This window comes from Mus caroli, chromosome X, assembly GCF_900094665.2.
Source record: "Mus caroli chromosome X, CAROLI_EIJ_v1.1, whole genome shotgun sequence".
Classification (NCBI taxonomy): domain Eukaryota; kingdom Metazoa; phylum Chordata; class Mammalia; order Rodentia; family Muridae; genus Mus; species Mus caroli.
In genome coordinates this window covers 11,653,424-11,670,180 of record NC_034589.1, presented here as the reverse complement: position 1 = coordinate 11,670,180, position 16,757 = coordinate 11,653,424, and the positions used below count along the sequence as shown (strand labels likewise).

The following is a 16,757-nucleotide window of genomic DNA, read 5'->3' as shown; positions in this document are numbered from 1 at the left end:
CAAAAAACACCCAAAAAACTGGTAACTCAGGGTTGGAGTAATTTTAAACAACAACACGTGGCATGAGCCAAGAGACTGCACCATCATGTGTAGTAACTGGCAGTCAAAAACTTTGTAGCATGGGGATGATGCACTTGGTGTTGATTTTGGAGAGACTTTTTTGTTTGTTGAAAGTTGAATTTTGCTTTCCAAAGTTGTAGTTGTGCTCTGGTGTCACAAGAGAAACTTGAAGATTGTGGTTAAACTGCCAGTGTTCCATTGGCTGCAGTTCAATCACATGCTCACAATTTTTAACTCACCCATGTTTGTAATTTAAAAAAAATCAATCAAGTAGAGATGATTGCAAGAGTAATACCAGCCTCCTGCCCCTTTTGATGGATATCTCAGTGGTAGTTTATCTAACAGGGTCCCAATTAAAAGCTAAAAGTAGTTGGTAGAATTTTTGGAGAGAGAAATTGGACCGTCATACAATCAGGATCTGGCTATGGCTGCTGCTTTACAGGGAACTACAGTACAAGAAATGATTTCACAGCACTGAGGTGATAAGGAATGTTTTAAATAAGGAACCATATATCATTTTAGCAAAAAAAGAGAGGCAAAGACAGGCAGCAGAATCACTCCTCTGGAATCTGTCTTTGCTGCAGGAGGGGTAATCATTGGGCCACACATCAGGAAATAGGCTCAGATTAAGAAACATTTATAGTTGAGTTAATGCAAAGCTCAGAGCAGCCTCAAGGGAAGCTTGTGTCGTATTGCTTTTGTCTTTGTCATACTGACCAGCCCCTAGAAAGGTGTTTACTAGATGGAGGATTATTTTTATACTGTTCCTTTGCATACTGATGACTGTAAAGGGTTTGCTTTTAGTGAGCTTGTAATTTTAAAGAGCCCATGAAGCGGTATCATTGGAAAGTTTTGCCTCAAGGAATGGCTAATAGTCTTACATTACATTGAAAATTTGTTTCTGCTTCAATACAAGAAGTTAGGACTGTGAATCTTTCAGTGTATATTATTCATTATATGAAGGGTATTTTATTGGATGATCTCTCTGAAGGAGTTTTACTACAAGGCTTTGCTCTTATACAATGGGCTTTAAAAATTTGGAGTATTTGTTGCTCCAGAAAAGATTCAAAGGCATTATCTTTTTCAATTTTGGGGGCCTCGGTTATAGTCTAAAAAATTGTGACACAGAAAATTAAGAAAAAGCCGGGCATGGTGGCGCACGCCTTTAATCCCAGCNAGGCAGAGGCAGGCGGATTTCTGAGTTCGAGGCCAGCCTGGTCTACAAAGTGAGTTCCAGGACAGCCAGGGATATACAGAGAAACCCTGTCTAAAAAAAAAAAAAAAAAAAAAAAAAAAAAAAAAGAGAAAAAAGAAAATTCAAGAAAGAAAAGATGATTTACTAACTTCAAATTATTTTCAAAAGTTTCTAGGAGATGTTAATTGGCTAATACCTCACCTTAAACTCACCATAGGAGGACTAAAGCCTCTGTTTTTCATTCTCAAGGGGGATGCAAATTAACTGGTGAAGGATGAATAGTTTTGCAGAAAGAAGAGGAAGCATTAGCCAACATCAGATACATTAGATCAATTGTTGGCTGTTTGAGTCATTGCTTCTCATGTGCCCACAGCAATTCTTTGGCAAAAGAGATCATTAATGTGAATTCATCTTTCTTCATCTCCAAGTAAAGTTTTAACAGCCTATTATGAAGCTGTTGCTGTAAGATAAAATCATGAAAGTATTGTGGAACAAATGTCTTACAAACCTGATGAAACATTTATTCCTATTTCAAATAGCAATTAAATTGGTTACTGCAGAATACTGATATTTGGCCTATTGCATGGCAAACTTTTTAGGCAGAGTTGATAAACATATCCAAAAGATAAGTTGTTACAATTTGCTTCTATGCATGCTTTTGTATTTCTTGTAAATTTATGCATACATCCCATAAAGAATGCATCTACTATATTTATAAACAGATCATATATGGGAAAGCAACATATGTAATTGGATCACATGTTTATTCTCTTGAGTTTCCCCCTGCTTCAGCACAGGCTATAGAATTATGTGCTGTAGCCACTATCTTACAATTGCTTGAAATTGTTCCTTTTTTTAGATCCTGCTAATTCTTAAATTTTGCAATTACTTATTCAAATGCAACTCAAGTTAAGAGAAAGTACTGTTTCTTTAAAGGACTGTCTTTGGACATTTAAGAGCTCATACTGGATTACCTGGACAGACTCCTTATGGCAATGCCACAGCAGATTTGTATAGCAGGCAGATTATAGGCCTTACACAGGAAAAATTGGTCATACAATCTCATTCTTCACATCATAAAAATAGCTTGAGACAACTTGGTATTTTTAGAGAATGTCCATGTCAAATTGTAAACACTTGTCTTCAATTTACACCTGTACCACATAATGGTGTTAATCCTCGAGGACTTAAACCTTATCAATTATTACAAATGGATGTTACTCATATTTCTGATTTTGGAAAAGTAAAATATGCACATGTGACTATTGATACCTTTTCAGGCTTTCTAGTTGCAAGTGCTTTAACAGGAGAAGCAACTAAGAATGTAATTAGTCATTGCCTGCATTTTTCTATGCTTGGTGTTCCAAATCAGATTAAAACAGATAATGGAACTGGATATTACAGTCAAGTATTTGAGATGTTATGTAGACTATTTAATATTACCCATATTACTGGGATTCCTTATTATCCTAAAGGACAAGGTATTGTGCAACAAGTCCATGGAACTTTAAAATAGTATCTTCATACAAAACAAAAAAGGGGTGTTGGGAACTAAAAAAAAAGTATCAAAAATAAATGTATATTTTAGAGTATTGCTTTATATTAAACATACCTTTTAAAATGCTATTTTTAGTTATGAATTGTGTGTGTGTGTGTGGGGGGGAGTGACATATGTGAGTACATATGCTTGTGGAGTCCTAAAGAAGATATTGGATCTCCTGGACATGGATGGAGTTTTAGGCTTGTAAGCTGCTTGATATTGAGTGTTAGAAATTAAACCTGGGTCCTCTGGAAGAGCAATACATGCTCTTAACCAATGACCAATCTCTCCAACCCATTAAATTTATCTCTGGTCTCACACACAGTTATGAATATCTCTTTTGAGACAGGGCATATGTAACCATGGCTGGAACACATGCATGCCATATCTAGTTGGTCTCAAGGTCAGAGATCAGTCTACCTCAGCCTCCCAAGTGGTGGGATTAAAGGCGTGTACCACCACTAGCCAGCTGATTATCTTATAATAATAGTCCTTTGTTCATTAGTAATCAATCTTTCTGCCTGTTGGTATTAAAATGTTTAGTTATTTAAAAAAATAGGCCGTACATCATTGGTTTGACTAGAGCAGTTCCATTTCATAGCAGTTGTCCAACCCAACTATTAACAGTGCTCTTTTAGTCTGAAGGTTTAGGTTCTATCAAATATGGCCAACTTAATTATAGGTTATTAAGTTTAAAGATATCTTGAGCTTGGTAAAGAAAAATTCAAACAGGACAAGTCCTTAATACTAACACAATGGTAGACTAAGGATTAAGCAATTCCTAGTTCTCTAGTAAGAAGTACAATTTGGAATGGGACTGCAAAGAGATATTTTGGCTTCTGCATTAAATAACCTAAAACTCTTAATGCAAATTATATGATCTCCATTTGCCTCAATTTATTTGTATGTAAAGATGAGGTCAAACCAGGGCTAAATGGAAGGAAATATCATTTCCTTCAAATCTTTCTATCATGTAAATCCATGACAGAAATACTGAAGTCATGACAATGTCAATTCTCATTTTCTTGTTCAATTTTTTTAAAACAAAACATCATACGTTTAGGTAGCACCCATATAAGCGTGCACACACACACACACACACACACACACAGAGGTCAGCGATCAACTTGAGGGAATGTTCTCTTCCCACCATGTTGAGTTCTGGTGATCAAACACAGGCAAGTGCTCTTCCTTCATCCGCATCTCACCAGCCCTACATATGGTTTTATAGATGATTTGCTAGTCACCAAAGAGTAGCAACTTAAACTTCTTATCTGGAGTTGCTAGAAAGACCAAAACCAATCCACATCTCTCAAAACTAATACCTTTCTCAGTAACCACGTTATTTCACTGAGGTAGCTCTGGTGAATATCACCAACAATCAAATGGCAACTCAAAGCCAACTGGCTAATCCTTTTCTTTGTGGCATGGCATCGTTTTTGTTTTTTTCCAAAAAGTCTAGCCAAACTCTAGTTACCTTAAGTTTTATGCTCCTTTGTATCCTTTTATGTGCTGATATTTGTATTGGGTATTTAATCAACCTGCTTTTCATCTGACAGTCCCTGTATTATCGTTTTGGTCTTTAGCACCACCTCAAAGAACATTCAGTTATACTTGTGGTCCAGGTTACACCTTAATTTCAGACATCCAATTGCTACTTTTACAGTTAAATCTAGTGCCTCCAGAACTTCTCACATGTTATCACCTATTCTGGCTAGAAGTACCCTTGTTTACATCAAAAAATATCTACTTGGTCTTACAGATTTGGTCTTTATAATTTGAAGTTCAAGCCTGTATCATCTCTTTCTTCTGAAATATCAAGTTGCAATGCAGAGAAGATGAAAAGGGCAATAAAGCAAGGTATGGTAGTATAAGCTTGTAACCTCTGTGCTCAGGAGGCTGAGGGTTATGAGTTCAAAGTCAATATAAGAAACACAGTGCACAAAACTAATAAACAGGCAGGAAGAGCACTGTAAACTCAATGTTCTTTAGCTTAAATCTAATAGATGGTTTCACATTAACTACAAATGCAAACACTCCATATGGCAAGAAAAGCTTTCCAGTGTTGAGTCTTTAGCTCTTCTCAAACTGTCTTCTGCCATTCCTTCAACCTCAGCCACATTTGGAATTCCCAAATCAGCTTGTCCTGTTAGGTATGATGATGCTGAAATGCATGCCCCAATGTCACTCCTGCTAGTTGATCTCTAAGCCCCCAGGATATCTATATCTATATATCTATATCTATATCTATATATCCCTTCCTAGATGTATATAAAAAGGCTAGAAAGCAGGAATCACATTTTACTCATGTGTGTGATAAATATGTAGAATAAAAATCCACATAATTTTATGGCATGGCATATATGTATCCTTCCCATCAGACACACAATAAAAATAGTATTTCATATCTAGAAGACACCTCATTTCACTTAAGCTGCTACATCATTTGGTCCTTAATTTTGATTAGTCAATTACTAGTACTTTGAAAGGTCCTAATATCAATTCATTGTTTTGTAAATGTGACTTTGGTTTTATTTTAAAATTTTATTTTAAAACTTAGAATTTTGTATTAATTTAACTTAAATAATAGGTTAGGCAAATCAAATGGCAATACTGATGCTCATTAAAAGTAACTTTTAATCAGAGCCAATGAGAAAAGAATTTTGTTGGCACTTGGATCAACATGTGCTTTGTTATGCATATATTATGGAATGAGCTTCTTTCTCAATGCATATACTATCATGCAAATTTGTTTCATTATTAAGACAACTGGATATTGCATGATTTAATGGACTTACCTATGTAAACAGTAAAGAAAACAAAACTATCTTCTAAAACTTGAAAAATGCAAATCATAAAGACTGTTAGTTGAAGTAAAGCTGTTTACAAAGACCTTCACTTATCTATTTAAGAATAATATTGACTTGACCTCTACTTCCTATCTCCATATTTCTATTTTTACTTATTCAAAGACTAAGTTCCTAAGCAAGAACTAATCTTGATATATTTATTCAAACATGGATTACATAAATTTCTCTTATATAGATGTAAGACAACACATTCGTCTTGACAAAACTTTACCTTAACATAGTCACTCAAAAGATATTTAAGACTAGAACAAAAAACTAGAACAAAGTAAGAACAGTTAGGTGTAGTTTTGTTCCTTTAAGGTTGGCGTAGAATTTTTATTCACAAAAGCCTTACTTCCTTATTTCACTCTGTTGGACTTTCTTGATAGCTTATTTTCACAAATTAACCATTTAAAATATTTGTAGTTAAACATCTGGATCAGTATTTGGATATATGATTTGGAATGATTGCTTCCTGAAATAATAAGAAATGAATGCCAATAGACATTCAATGTTTACTAAGTTATTAACCAACTGAATAAAATATCTCTATACTTTCAGTCCTTGAAATACTCCTAAGACATACTCTAAAAAATATCTGAAAAGATAATGTATTCACCACAATGGTCCAGCAGATAAGACTAGATATGAACCAACCCACCCACCCACTCTTTACTTACAGCATTCTCTATGCTTCTTCCCTAATTTGGTGGAAAATTCTTAAGAACTATATTCTAAAATAAAAATGTGTCCCAAAGTACTTCAGAAAATGGTACAAATGGAAGGTGCCATTATTTAAAGAAAGAAAGAAAGAAAGAAAGAAAGAAAGAAAGAAAGAAAGAAAGAAAGAAATCCTAGCGTTAACTAGCAGTAATCTGTGAATGGTAACATAATCCCACTCCACTGTCATGCATGCAGACAGGCATCATATTTCAAAATTGCCTAACATTAAAAAATAAGCCTCTTAAATTAATTTGTATTCTAAAACATGGCCCTTCATCCTGGGAATTTTTTCCTCATAAAAAATGATGAGTCATGTATAGGATTTGAAAAGCCTGTATTAAAACTCCCTTTAAAGTTTTAAGTTCAATCACTATTTGTTTTCTATTATACTACATTTGGCAGATTTTTTTTTTTTTTTTGTCTGTAATTGCAGTAGTTGCAATTTAACAATAAACCAGTCTGACATTTTAGGTCTTGAAGATACATACCATATATATTTCTTTAAAAATAATCATACTTTTTGTGAGCAATACTTTACAGTAGACACCTCAAAAATCTACCATAGACGTGAAACTTAAAACAAGAAAAATTCAAGTTCTAAATCTTTATACATATATATCTAGATTTCTATATATATTATATATACAGACATAAGTATATATAAAATATATATAATCAGATTTGAAAAGTGAACAAAAATTGGGCACTGTACATAAATTCTTTTTAAAACTCAAACAATAGAAAACTCTTTAAACATTAAACAATTTTAATAAAAGTTTCTGTACAAGGCTAAGCAGTTTTATTTACACATAGAAAATGTAATAGGAGTAGTGTTTGAAATTACAGAACTCCTTAAAATTTCAATGGCAGGTAAATCTGGAAAAAATAACAGCATTCCATTCACAAATATTTTCAGGCAATAAATATGTATTTATAAATAGTGTAAATTTACATCAAGATTAGAAACAAAAATCACAATTCTGAAGTTTATTTCTTAGTCTATGTGCAATCCATTATCTTTGTGACGTTGCTGTTAATTATTTTTTTTTAAATGTTTTATTTGGGAACCAAAATTATAACGATCATAGTTTCAAAACAAGACAGAAATTCATAAAAGCAGTAAAAAAAGTTTCTTACTTAACTTTTCACATTAAAAAAAAAAAAAAGTTGACCAAAGAAAGACTAAATATTGCTAACTACCTTACAAAGAAATGACCAGCTAGGCTAGTTATTTTTCCCCCCCGAGTAAAATTCTGAAAGGGAAAAGATAGGTGAAAACAAATTCATTAGCCCAGAAATCGAGAAATATAAAAGAGGTTGTCTTCAAGTCAGTAGTCTGTATGATGTTGCCAGTTTTGTCAGATATATACAAAACGTGGTAATTATTATTCTTTTTTTTTTTTTCTCTCTGAAGTTCAGCTAATTAGCTTTACGAGAGTCCTGGCATAGGAGCAGTACTCTCCAGTCCAGTTGGTTGACACTCCACACTTGGAAGGTTGCATAGACACAGTTTTCAGCCAGCAGCCTTACGAGATAGCTACAAATAGCAGTGGTGCAGAACTGGGTTACTTTCTGAATAGCAGAAAAGGTCTCATGTTTAATGTCCATGGAACAATATCAAGATGAGGCGGATGGTAATGGAGGAGCCTGGAAATAAAAGCAAGGCAGACTATTTTGGTATGCTCATTTGTTAGTTGTGCTCCTTGAGTCACAGCTGCAAATATATATGTTGGTTTATGAAACTGGCAGAAATTATTCTCTGTTAAAGTTCAACAGCCTCGCTACACAACAAAATAGTACAACTTCCCTTAAGATCTCCTACCTGGCCACCTTTTGTAAGACCATCTTTTGTTTTACTATGCCTCCAAAATCTTTTGGAATATTATTTAGTTTACCACTTTTTATGTATTGCTTTCTTTCACAGGGCTTTACAAAAATCAATTTATCAAATTAATTACAATATTACTAGTGACTGCCTTCAGTGATCTAAGGCAGGTAATACTTTTTGTGTGTGTGTGTGTGTGGGGGGGGGGGGAATAAATTCCAGGTGATTTTCTTTTTTCTTGAAGCAATCTTGAACACCATCCAAATGAAAATACCAGGAGCTAAACTTCAAAAGCTAGGTTTTGATTACGTGTATGTGGAAAGTATTGGAAGAAAAAAAAAATTCATATTATGTCTAGTTCTAGTCAGATCTGTTTTGAGTGAAATGCTTCCCGTATCTGCTGCTTGCAATGAAAAACTTTGTGATTTGTGAGTACACTGGAATTTCATAAGGTTATACCACGTGCCCGGAAGTTAAACACTCTTTAAATTCTCCCACGAGATTAAAACATCTGCCAGTACACAATTTTAAACAAATTCAATTAGCCCTAAAAGCAGAAGTATATTTCAAAGCACACTCACACTGCTTTATTTTGTAGGCACTATTTAAGCAAACATTTCACCAGCCAAGACGAAACAATATGAAAATCATGATAGTATTGTAAAACATACAGTTTTAACAATTATTTTTAGGCTGGTCTCTCCAAGAAGCAAGGCAAAAGTGATATGTCAATTTTATAGGAATAAGTACTTGGAGAAGGTGGTAGAAGCAATATAAATATACTCTCATGTAGTATCTTGATAAGCAAAAAGAAAATCTACATATTTCATTACCTCCTATTTATCAGGTAGCAGAGCAAACACTACTGCCTCCCAACTGATCTAATGTACTCACATGTTGATTTCACTTACTAATGTAAATTGGTCATAGACTTGCATCAGATCCTCCATTTTGTACTGTTCTAGCACCACAAAATTTTCCAGATTCCCACTTGTTTTTCGTGCACAATCTTGGCAATGTACTATGTAGGTTTTTCGAGAATTACTCTCATTAGTGACAAAAAGCAGATCAAAAACCTCCACCTGTTTTACACAAATGAAAAATGGGGTCAACAGACATGATAATGTTTATTGTACTGCTTCTATGTTATAGTCTTCTACTTAAAAAAAAAAAAAAACTGTACAGTTAAAAGATAGGGGTGGGGGAGCAAGCAGGAGTGTGAGACTGAGACTGAAAATGTTTATACTGCACCAAATCTCAAGACATTAGAGCAATCATATTTAGGTGAATGAAAGAAATTAATGGTATAACCATGACAATTCTAATAGAACTTAATTAAAAATTTTACTAAATACCAGTTTATTTTTCTTTTAAATCAAAACATTAGTATATAATTTGTCAAGTGATCACTATTTTCTTTGCATGTTTCCTTGACAGAATCCATCACAGGCAACCGTATAGATTGAGCTCTTTAAATACAAAGACTGTGTTCATATTTGCACTGCCAGAGCATGTCATAGTACCTAGTGCTTACTAAAACTTCAAAATACACCTGTGAAATGAATGAATATACTCTGATTATTTTATAGATGAAGAAACTGGCAAGTAACAGCGAGTAAGTATTTGTTATAAGCTTTATGATAAAAGTAAGAGTTTTTGAAACATTAGAAATAATATATCTGTCTTAAAATAACCTTGTGTACGACTCATCCTCAGATATTTTTTCAGGGTATAAGACACATTTATTTCCTTGTTAATTTCCTCTGACTACTTTATATACCACTAAAATACTAAATGAATTAAATAATTTAAAATTAAAGTCAACAACAAAATTAGCAAAGTTCAAAGTTTGGAATAGATCATCAATGCCCCCATCTGTAATTTATCCTTAAACTTCTTCAAAGATAGGAAATTATCAATGAGAATGAGCCAATTCAAAATTCCAGGGTCTACCGTATTTCTCATTATCATTAATGGGCAACAACATGAGCCTAAAGAATGGAGCTAGAAAATCTGTCAGTTTTCTTCAACTTGTCCCTCATTTCTACCTTTTAATAAGTTACCTAATGGTTTTCATCTTAAAGATCAGTGTTTTTCAACCTGTGGGTTATGACCCCTTTGGGAGTTGAATGACCCTTTCACAGGGGCTGCCTAAGACCATCATAAAACATATATACATTACAATTTACAACTAGCAAAATTACAGTTATGAAATAGTAATGAACATAATTTTAAGGTTGGAAGTCACCACAACATGAGGAACCATATTCCGTAATAGTCCTCACAGCATTAGGAAGGCTGAGAAATACTTTACTTTAAAATTTCTATACCATTTTAACAATCCATTGCCATATATTAGTCTAGCACATGTGGCAAAGGAATTATCTATTATAGGAATTAGCTATGATGTATCTTATTTTCTCTATTCTTTCCATTTTTCCGTCTGAAACAGATACTGTCTTTGTTGACTTCTCAAATGTTTCTGGTGGATTCAATGACTTTGGAATAAATATCACATTATTTGACAGCTTCATGATACATCAAAAGCTATATGTCACCTAGATTTTATGAGAAGAATCTGTAACTGTCAGTATTATAGCCACATGGGACTAGCTAACCTTTCTTCTAAAGGTATTCCATTTCTCTACTCATGGTATTTCTGACAGTCAACCTGTATTCTCACTATAGTTTGTATATAACCTTCTGAAACCACACTCATCCTTCAAGAAAGGGATAAAGCTATGGATTTGTTGTTGTTTTCCTAAGTTCTTACTGCCAATAACAGAAAGGAAAACTAAACTACATCAATTATTCCCCTCTCTGCATTTTTGTACTAAGCCCACCTTCATATTCATTATAATCCCAATGTACATTACTTATTAGTTGACTGTAACTTATCTTCTCCAAATAGATTTCAAGTTTCTCAGACCAGGTATAACTTTGTTGTCATTTCCCTTGAAAGCCTTAGCCACAGCAGAAGACTGACAAGTCAAATGTGAACTCCACCAGAGAACTGGACACCAAAGCCCACTAGGCTATACCAAACTCAACCCAGTTTATTGGCATCTGTGTACATCTAAATTGTTCCTCATCTATAATCTCCCAACTTTCCTTGTTGGTTAATGATCAAACAGCCAAACGACTCTATAGTGGATACTATTAAGGTAAACAACTAATGAGATATAACACCATTACACATTAATATCTGATGAGAAAATATTAAAACTATATATAATGCTAATCAAAGTAAAATGCACTACCAAAAAAAAGATTAAAAAACAAAGTTTTTATAAACAATTGTGGGCAAAAATGATGACTTACCTCACAAATACTACAATAATGAGCTGGTTCTTCCTTTGTCCGCCCGTGCCATATGATCTCTTTTCCTGCAGCAATTAGAGCTTCCCTCAATGTCTGACATTGCTTTAGCGTTCTCAGAAGACAATACCTAATATAGGAGAAAATTACTCATTACTAACAGCCAAATATTACATACTTTTCACCTAAGAGATATACCAATTAGAAATAATACCAAGATATTTGCTTCTAACATCCATTTTTCTTTTGTTGTATGTCTTCTGATCTCCACTCTCAGATTATTTTTGGAATCTGCTAGTTAAAGATGGCATATAACTATGTATTTGAAAATTTGAAAATGGACTCAAACTGTGGCAATTAATCAATCCCATCTCAGACTTCCAACTGCTGAGATAAATAGGTGTGAGCTACCATGCTCAGTTCATTTGTCAAATTTTCAGATATTATCAGATTAAAAAAAATAGAACAAGGACTAGAGAGATGGCTCAGTGGTTAAGAGCACTGACTACTTTTCTGGAGATCCTGAATTCAATTCCCAGCAACTGCCTGGTGGCTTACAACCATCTGTAAGGATCTGATGTCCTCTTCTGGTGTGTCTTAAGACAACTGCTGTGTACTCATATGAATTAAAAAAAAAAAAAAAAGAGCAAATGATCAACAGCTCCAAGGATGACAATGTCAAGTCATTTATAGTTGAAATTGATATCTGAATATATATATATATATAAAATATTCTTAATATATAAAACTCTCCTTGTTTGAGTTACTAATGTGGGTTCTTATCTGGCCAAATCAATTAACCTCTCCAAGAGTCATCTTCTCCACCCTTAAAGTCAGGGGTTGAAATACTAGATATGAACACTTATGATTCTACATAGGCAGAAAAGCACATCATCTCTAGTCACACTACCTAAACACTTATTAACATCATCATCTCTGTACTTGCTTTTTTAACTTCCAGGAGCAGAGAAAAATTTATAAATTCATTAACTACAAAATACAAAAACCTGGTTTAACGATTGCAGAAGAGACAGGTATTTCTTCATTCTAACTTAAGATGACATAGTGTAATCCATTTATAGTAACACAACTCAACTTTTGTTGTAATTTATGCCTTTTTTAATTCTTAAAATTTGTGCTGATTTTCCTAGTTTGTTATCATTACTTGGAACTGCTAAATTCTTACTCTTCTGTAAATTTTAGCACTCAGGATTTCCATTAGAACTGAGTGGCTGAACTAGATTACTCTTTAAAGCAATTTGAAAGAAAGGGTTTATCAACTGAGTATCATCTTGACAACAAAAGTCTTATCTATTCTATTTGCTATCTCGCTGCCATATGCAGTAGGTGTTCAATTGTTCTTGATTGTCAAATAATTAAAATTCAAGATAATAGTATATTTATCTTCAACTTACCCAATAAATATTAATCCTTGGGAGGTACGACTTCATTAGTACATACATAACACAACCTAACTATAAGCTTGGTGATGGTGAGAAGCAACATTTAGAACCAATAGTTCTTACCATGTCCCAAAAGTTCATGGGCAAACTTCATTTTGTTATGTTGTTCTAATCATTAGCACTTTTCCTTTCTGTTGCTCTAGTCACACTGGCTTTTTGTCCCATAAGTAGTCTGTACTTTCCCTCTAGATCTGAAACATTCTATCCCCAGATTCTTGTATTATCCCTCATTATTTATATATAGGCACACAAAATTCACCTTCAGTCTCAGATACTCTCCTTCATCCCTTTTGCAAAAGTAGCGTTTTTATAATTTCTACCCAAATATTTTTCAACTGAATCTTATCCATACAAACACATCACCTTTCAGACCTCTTGCTTGGTAGTATCTCCTTACTAGAGAGCATTAGAACTTATGCTATGCAAAAACAGCAAATTCATCTTTATACTACTAGTTCTCAAACAGTTGTTGAATGGGTATTTAAACAACGGAGACAAAATGGGAGATGAATTTTAGAGACATTTGTAAAGAAATTTAAAATAAAGATAATAATTTTTAAGAAGTCGTTGGATGATCAGAAATTATAAATGTGCCGGGCGTGGTGGCGCACGCCTTTAATCCCAGCACTCAGGAGGCAGAGGCAGGCGGATTTCTGAGTTGGAGGCCAGCCTGGTCTACAAAGTGAGTTCCAGGACAGCCAGGGATATACAGAAAAACCCTGTCTCGAAAAAACCAAAGAAAACCAAAAAAAAAAAAAAAAAAAAAAAAAAAAACCCCACAAAAAAAGAAATTATAAATGTTAAGAGAGGACTCCTGTGTTAAGTAGGAATTATGACTTAATTCCTTTCAAAAATTGTTTCTAATTATAAAACCCTAATCAATCCAAAATGTAATGAACCACTTTCAATCTGTGATGTCATTCTTCCTTCAGGGACTAAAAAGCAGACGTTTAATATTACAATTAAAATTCTACTGAGAAATCAAATAATTCAGAGAAGAATGGGGAAGTACTAAAAAGTCAATCTTCTGCCATAGAATAATTTATACCTTTATTCTTTTTAAAGCCATAGTGGGCTATTTGGAAGGAAAAAGTAGTTATAACAAGCAGAATCTCATATTTTGCTAGACTTCTGGATCATCTTGTTTTAATGTAATTCTATATAATGTAACATAATTCTAAGGGGAGGGGGGAGTGCTTAACAGTCATCCTGCCCCTTAAGAGTTTAGTACAACTTTAGAAAATACTTACTTAATCATTTCAAAAAGCTTTGGATCTGAAACCTTGATATTTCGTGCCATATTCCAGGAAAGATGAACCATGGGTACTATTGACTTTACATTTTGCAACTTGTTCCATTCATAACGTTCCACTGCTAACTTATACTGACAGGCTGAGGAGAAAAACAAATCACAAACCAAAACCATGAAAAGATGTGAAGATAACCATTATTACCTCATGAAAATCTCAAATCACTAAAACCATATATATATATATATATATATGTGTGTGTGTGTATTAATTGTTATTTTTATTATTGGTTTTTTGAGACAGGGTTTCTCTGTGTAGACTTGCCTGTACTGGAACTCACTCTGTAAACCAGGCTGGCCTTGTACTTACAGATCTACCTGCTTCTACCTCTCAATTGTTGAGATTAAAGGCATGTGCCACCACCACCCTGCTTACAAAAATTTTTGTTTTGTGATAATAATGGTAATAGCATCAATAGTAATCATATAGAGAGTGCTTCCTATGTGTATAACTAATTTTTATCCATTATCTCATTTAACTCTTAAAATCCCCTTATTGGTTTTACTATCACCACTATGAAAAAAATCAAGGACTAGAAAAATTAAGTAACTTGCCCAAGCTTATAAAGCTAAGTCCTGGTTGAAATTCAGGTCTTCCTGGCTACAAATGCCACATTCTTAACTTTAAGGCATACTACCTAAGCGTAGGCTCAAACTGTTTTACATACAACTTAATATAGAAGGAAAACCTATAAGAATGTATTTGTAATTATTTATTTTTCTCCCTTAAGAGGTCCCTTTATAAAACAAAATTGAGGACTCTAAAAAGTAATTACAAGTACATTTTTCACATATAAAAAACTATATAAACTTTTAAGTCTTTCATTTGTTAAGGATCTAGGGCTTTGGACTTTCAATAGTTAGCTAACATTTAACTTTTATTCTAGAAAGGAGACATTTCTTATTTAAAAAAAAAGACATTTACTTATTTATTTACTTTAGGTTAAATCTTTTTCCAAGTATATTCTTTTAAAATACCTGTAAGTGGACCAACATTCCAAGCAATATTGTTGCACCAGCCAATAGCTTGAACCCAATGAACAGTGCCAGCATTTATCCAGACCAGATCTCCAGGTCGCTGAATAAACCTATACACTGGAACATTTGCTTCATAAAGATCTTCAAGGTTGGGCCACCAAGAACCCATTAAGAAATTCAAATTATTTCTGAAATAAGAAGAACAGTACAAATCAGTCAAGGACTCTAATAAATTCTTCATATATATAAAAAAAGTTTTGTTTCTTTAATGATAATTCATTTCAATAAAGCTTAACTGTTAACAAAAACTGCTACATGAATGTAAAGAGTGAAATTAATTAAAGTACAGGAATATATCTAAAGACAGCTGAAATTCCTTTCTCTACAGTCCAAGAGGAATCTGTAGCTACTCTTAAAATAGCACATACTTTTATTCTAGTTTCATTTCACTAAGGTCCCTCCCTACTTTTAGACACCAAACCCTTCTATTCTTGCAGTACCTGGAAATCACTAAATAACAGAGGATGAAGATAAATTCACTTAAATTCATAAACAAGGACACTATGTACCAGAAAACCCATACAAGAAAGAGTCTCTCCTGCTGCTTTGAGTCAGGAAAAGCGGAATAAGTTGTCAACTCTAAATGGTATTGAAGATCAGCTAATTAAAACTATGCACTTGAAAACCAACTTGTATATATCATGCATAATAGCCATGACCACCACTATAACCACCACTTTGGAAACATTCTATAGATCCTATAAATTTACTTTAATATTTTACTGGTTATTCATAATATGTGTTGGAAAAATTATATAGTAACTTTTCCTATAAAAGAAATTTATACAGTTTAATAACCACTTCAAATTTCATATTTTGGGGAAAGAAAAACGTATATAGTGGAAGTATTTGCTTAAAATCTAAGAAGTAACTTTACTTTATAACTTGGGGTAAAGTATATGACAAAGTACATATTAAGTCGTAACACAGAACTATGACCCTGCTGACAGCTTTTATCAGCAAACGTTATTAGAAGATAGACATTACCATTTATTTACATATGATCAATGACTGTTTTTTGTTATAACACAATTGTGACAGAAACCATACAATCTGCAAAATATCTACTATCTAAGACTATATGGGAAAAACCCTTGACCTAAAATAGAACTTCAGTATCTCTCTTTTTCCCTTCTTCTTCCAAAAAAAAAAAAAAAAATTGGGGTTGGCAAGATAGCTATTAAGCCTGAAAATTCAGGGCTGGCCAGATGGCTAGGTTGGTAAAAGTACCTGCCACCAAGCCTGAGGAACTTAGTTAGATCCCTGGGCCTTACATGGTACAAGGAGAAAAGAGGCCCTACGCACCCTTAATCGTGTGTTTTCATGTTTGTTCTCTTATCTCTCTAAATAAACAAATAAAAACTTTGTAAACTGCTAGGCAACTCTCTGAAACTCTAGAACACATTGCTAATGATACCCTAAGTGCCAAGGGGATAG

General features: G+C 33.6%; 1 protein-coding gene across 9 annotated transcripts in view; it reads right to left on the bottom strand.

Moving 5' to 3' along the window:
- Positions 1-7,274: 7,274 nt before the first annotated feature.
- Kdm6a (lysine demethylase 6A) overlaps positions 7,275-16,757 on the bottom strand; it is a 103,971-nt gene continuing 94,488 nt past the window's right edge. For 4 of the 9 annotated variants that reach the window (XM_021153681.2, XM_021153677.2, XM_021153680.2 and 1 more), the window contains 5 exons: positions 15,261-15,448; positions 14,224-14,365; positions 11,514-11,640; positions 9,104-9,274; positions 7,759-8,014 (listed from right to left, as the gene is read on the bottom strand). In XM_021153681.2, the coding sequence (XP_021009340.1) occupies positions 7,985-8,014; positions 9,104-9,274; positions 11,514-11,640; positions 14,224-14,365; positions 15,261-15,448 (658 nt within the window). In that variant the 3' untranslated portion in view covers positions 7,759-7,984. Of the gene's footprint in view, positions 8,015-9,086; positions 9,275-11,513; positions 11,641-14,223; positions 14,366-15,260; positions 15,449-16,757 lie in introns of all 9 variants that reach the window. The other 5 variants (XM_029473489.1, XM_029473491.1, XM_029473493.1 and 2 more) reach the window with 2 other exon arrangements.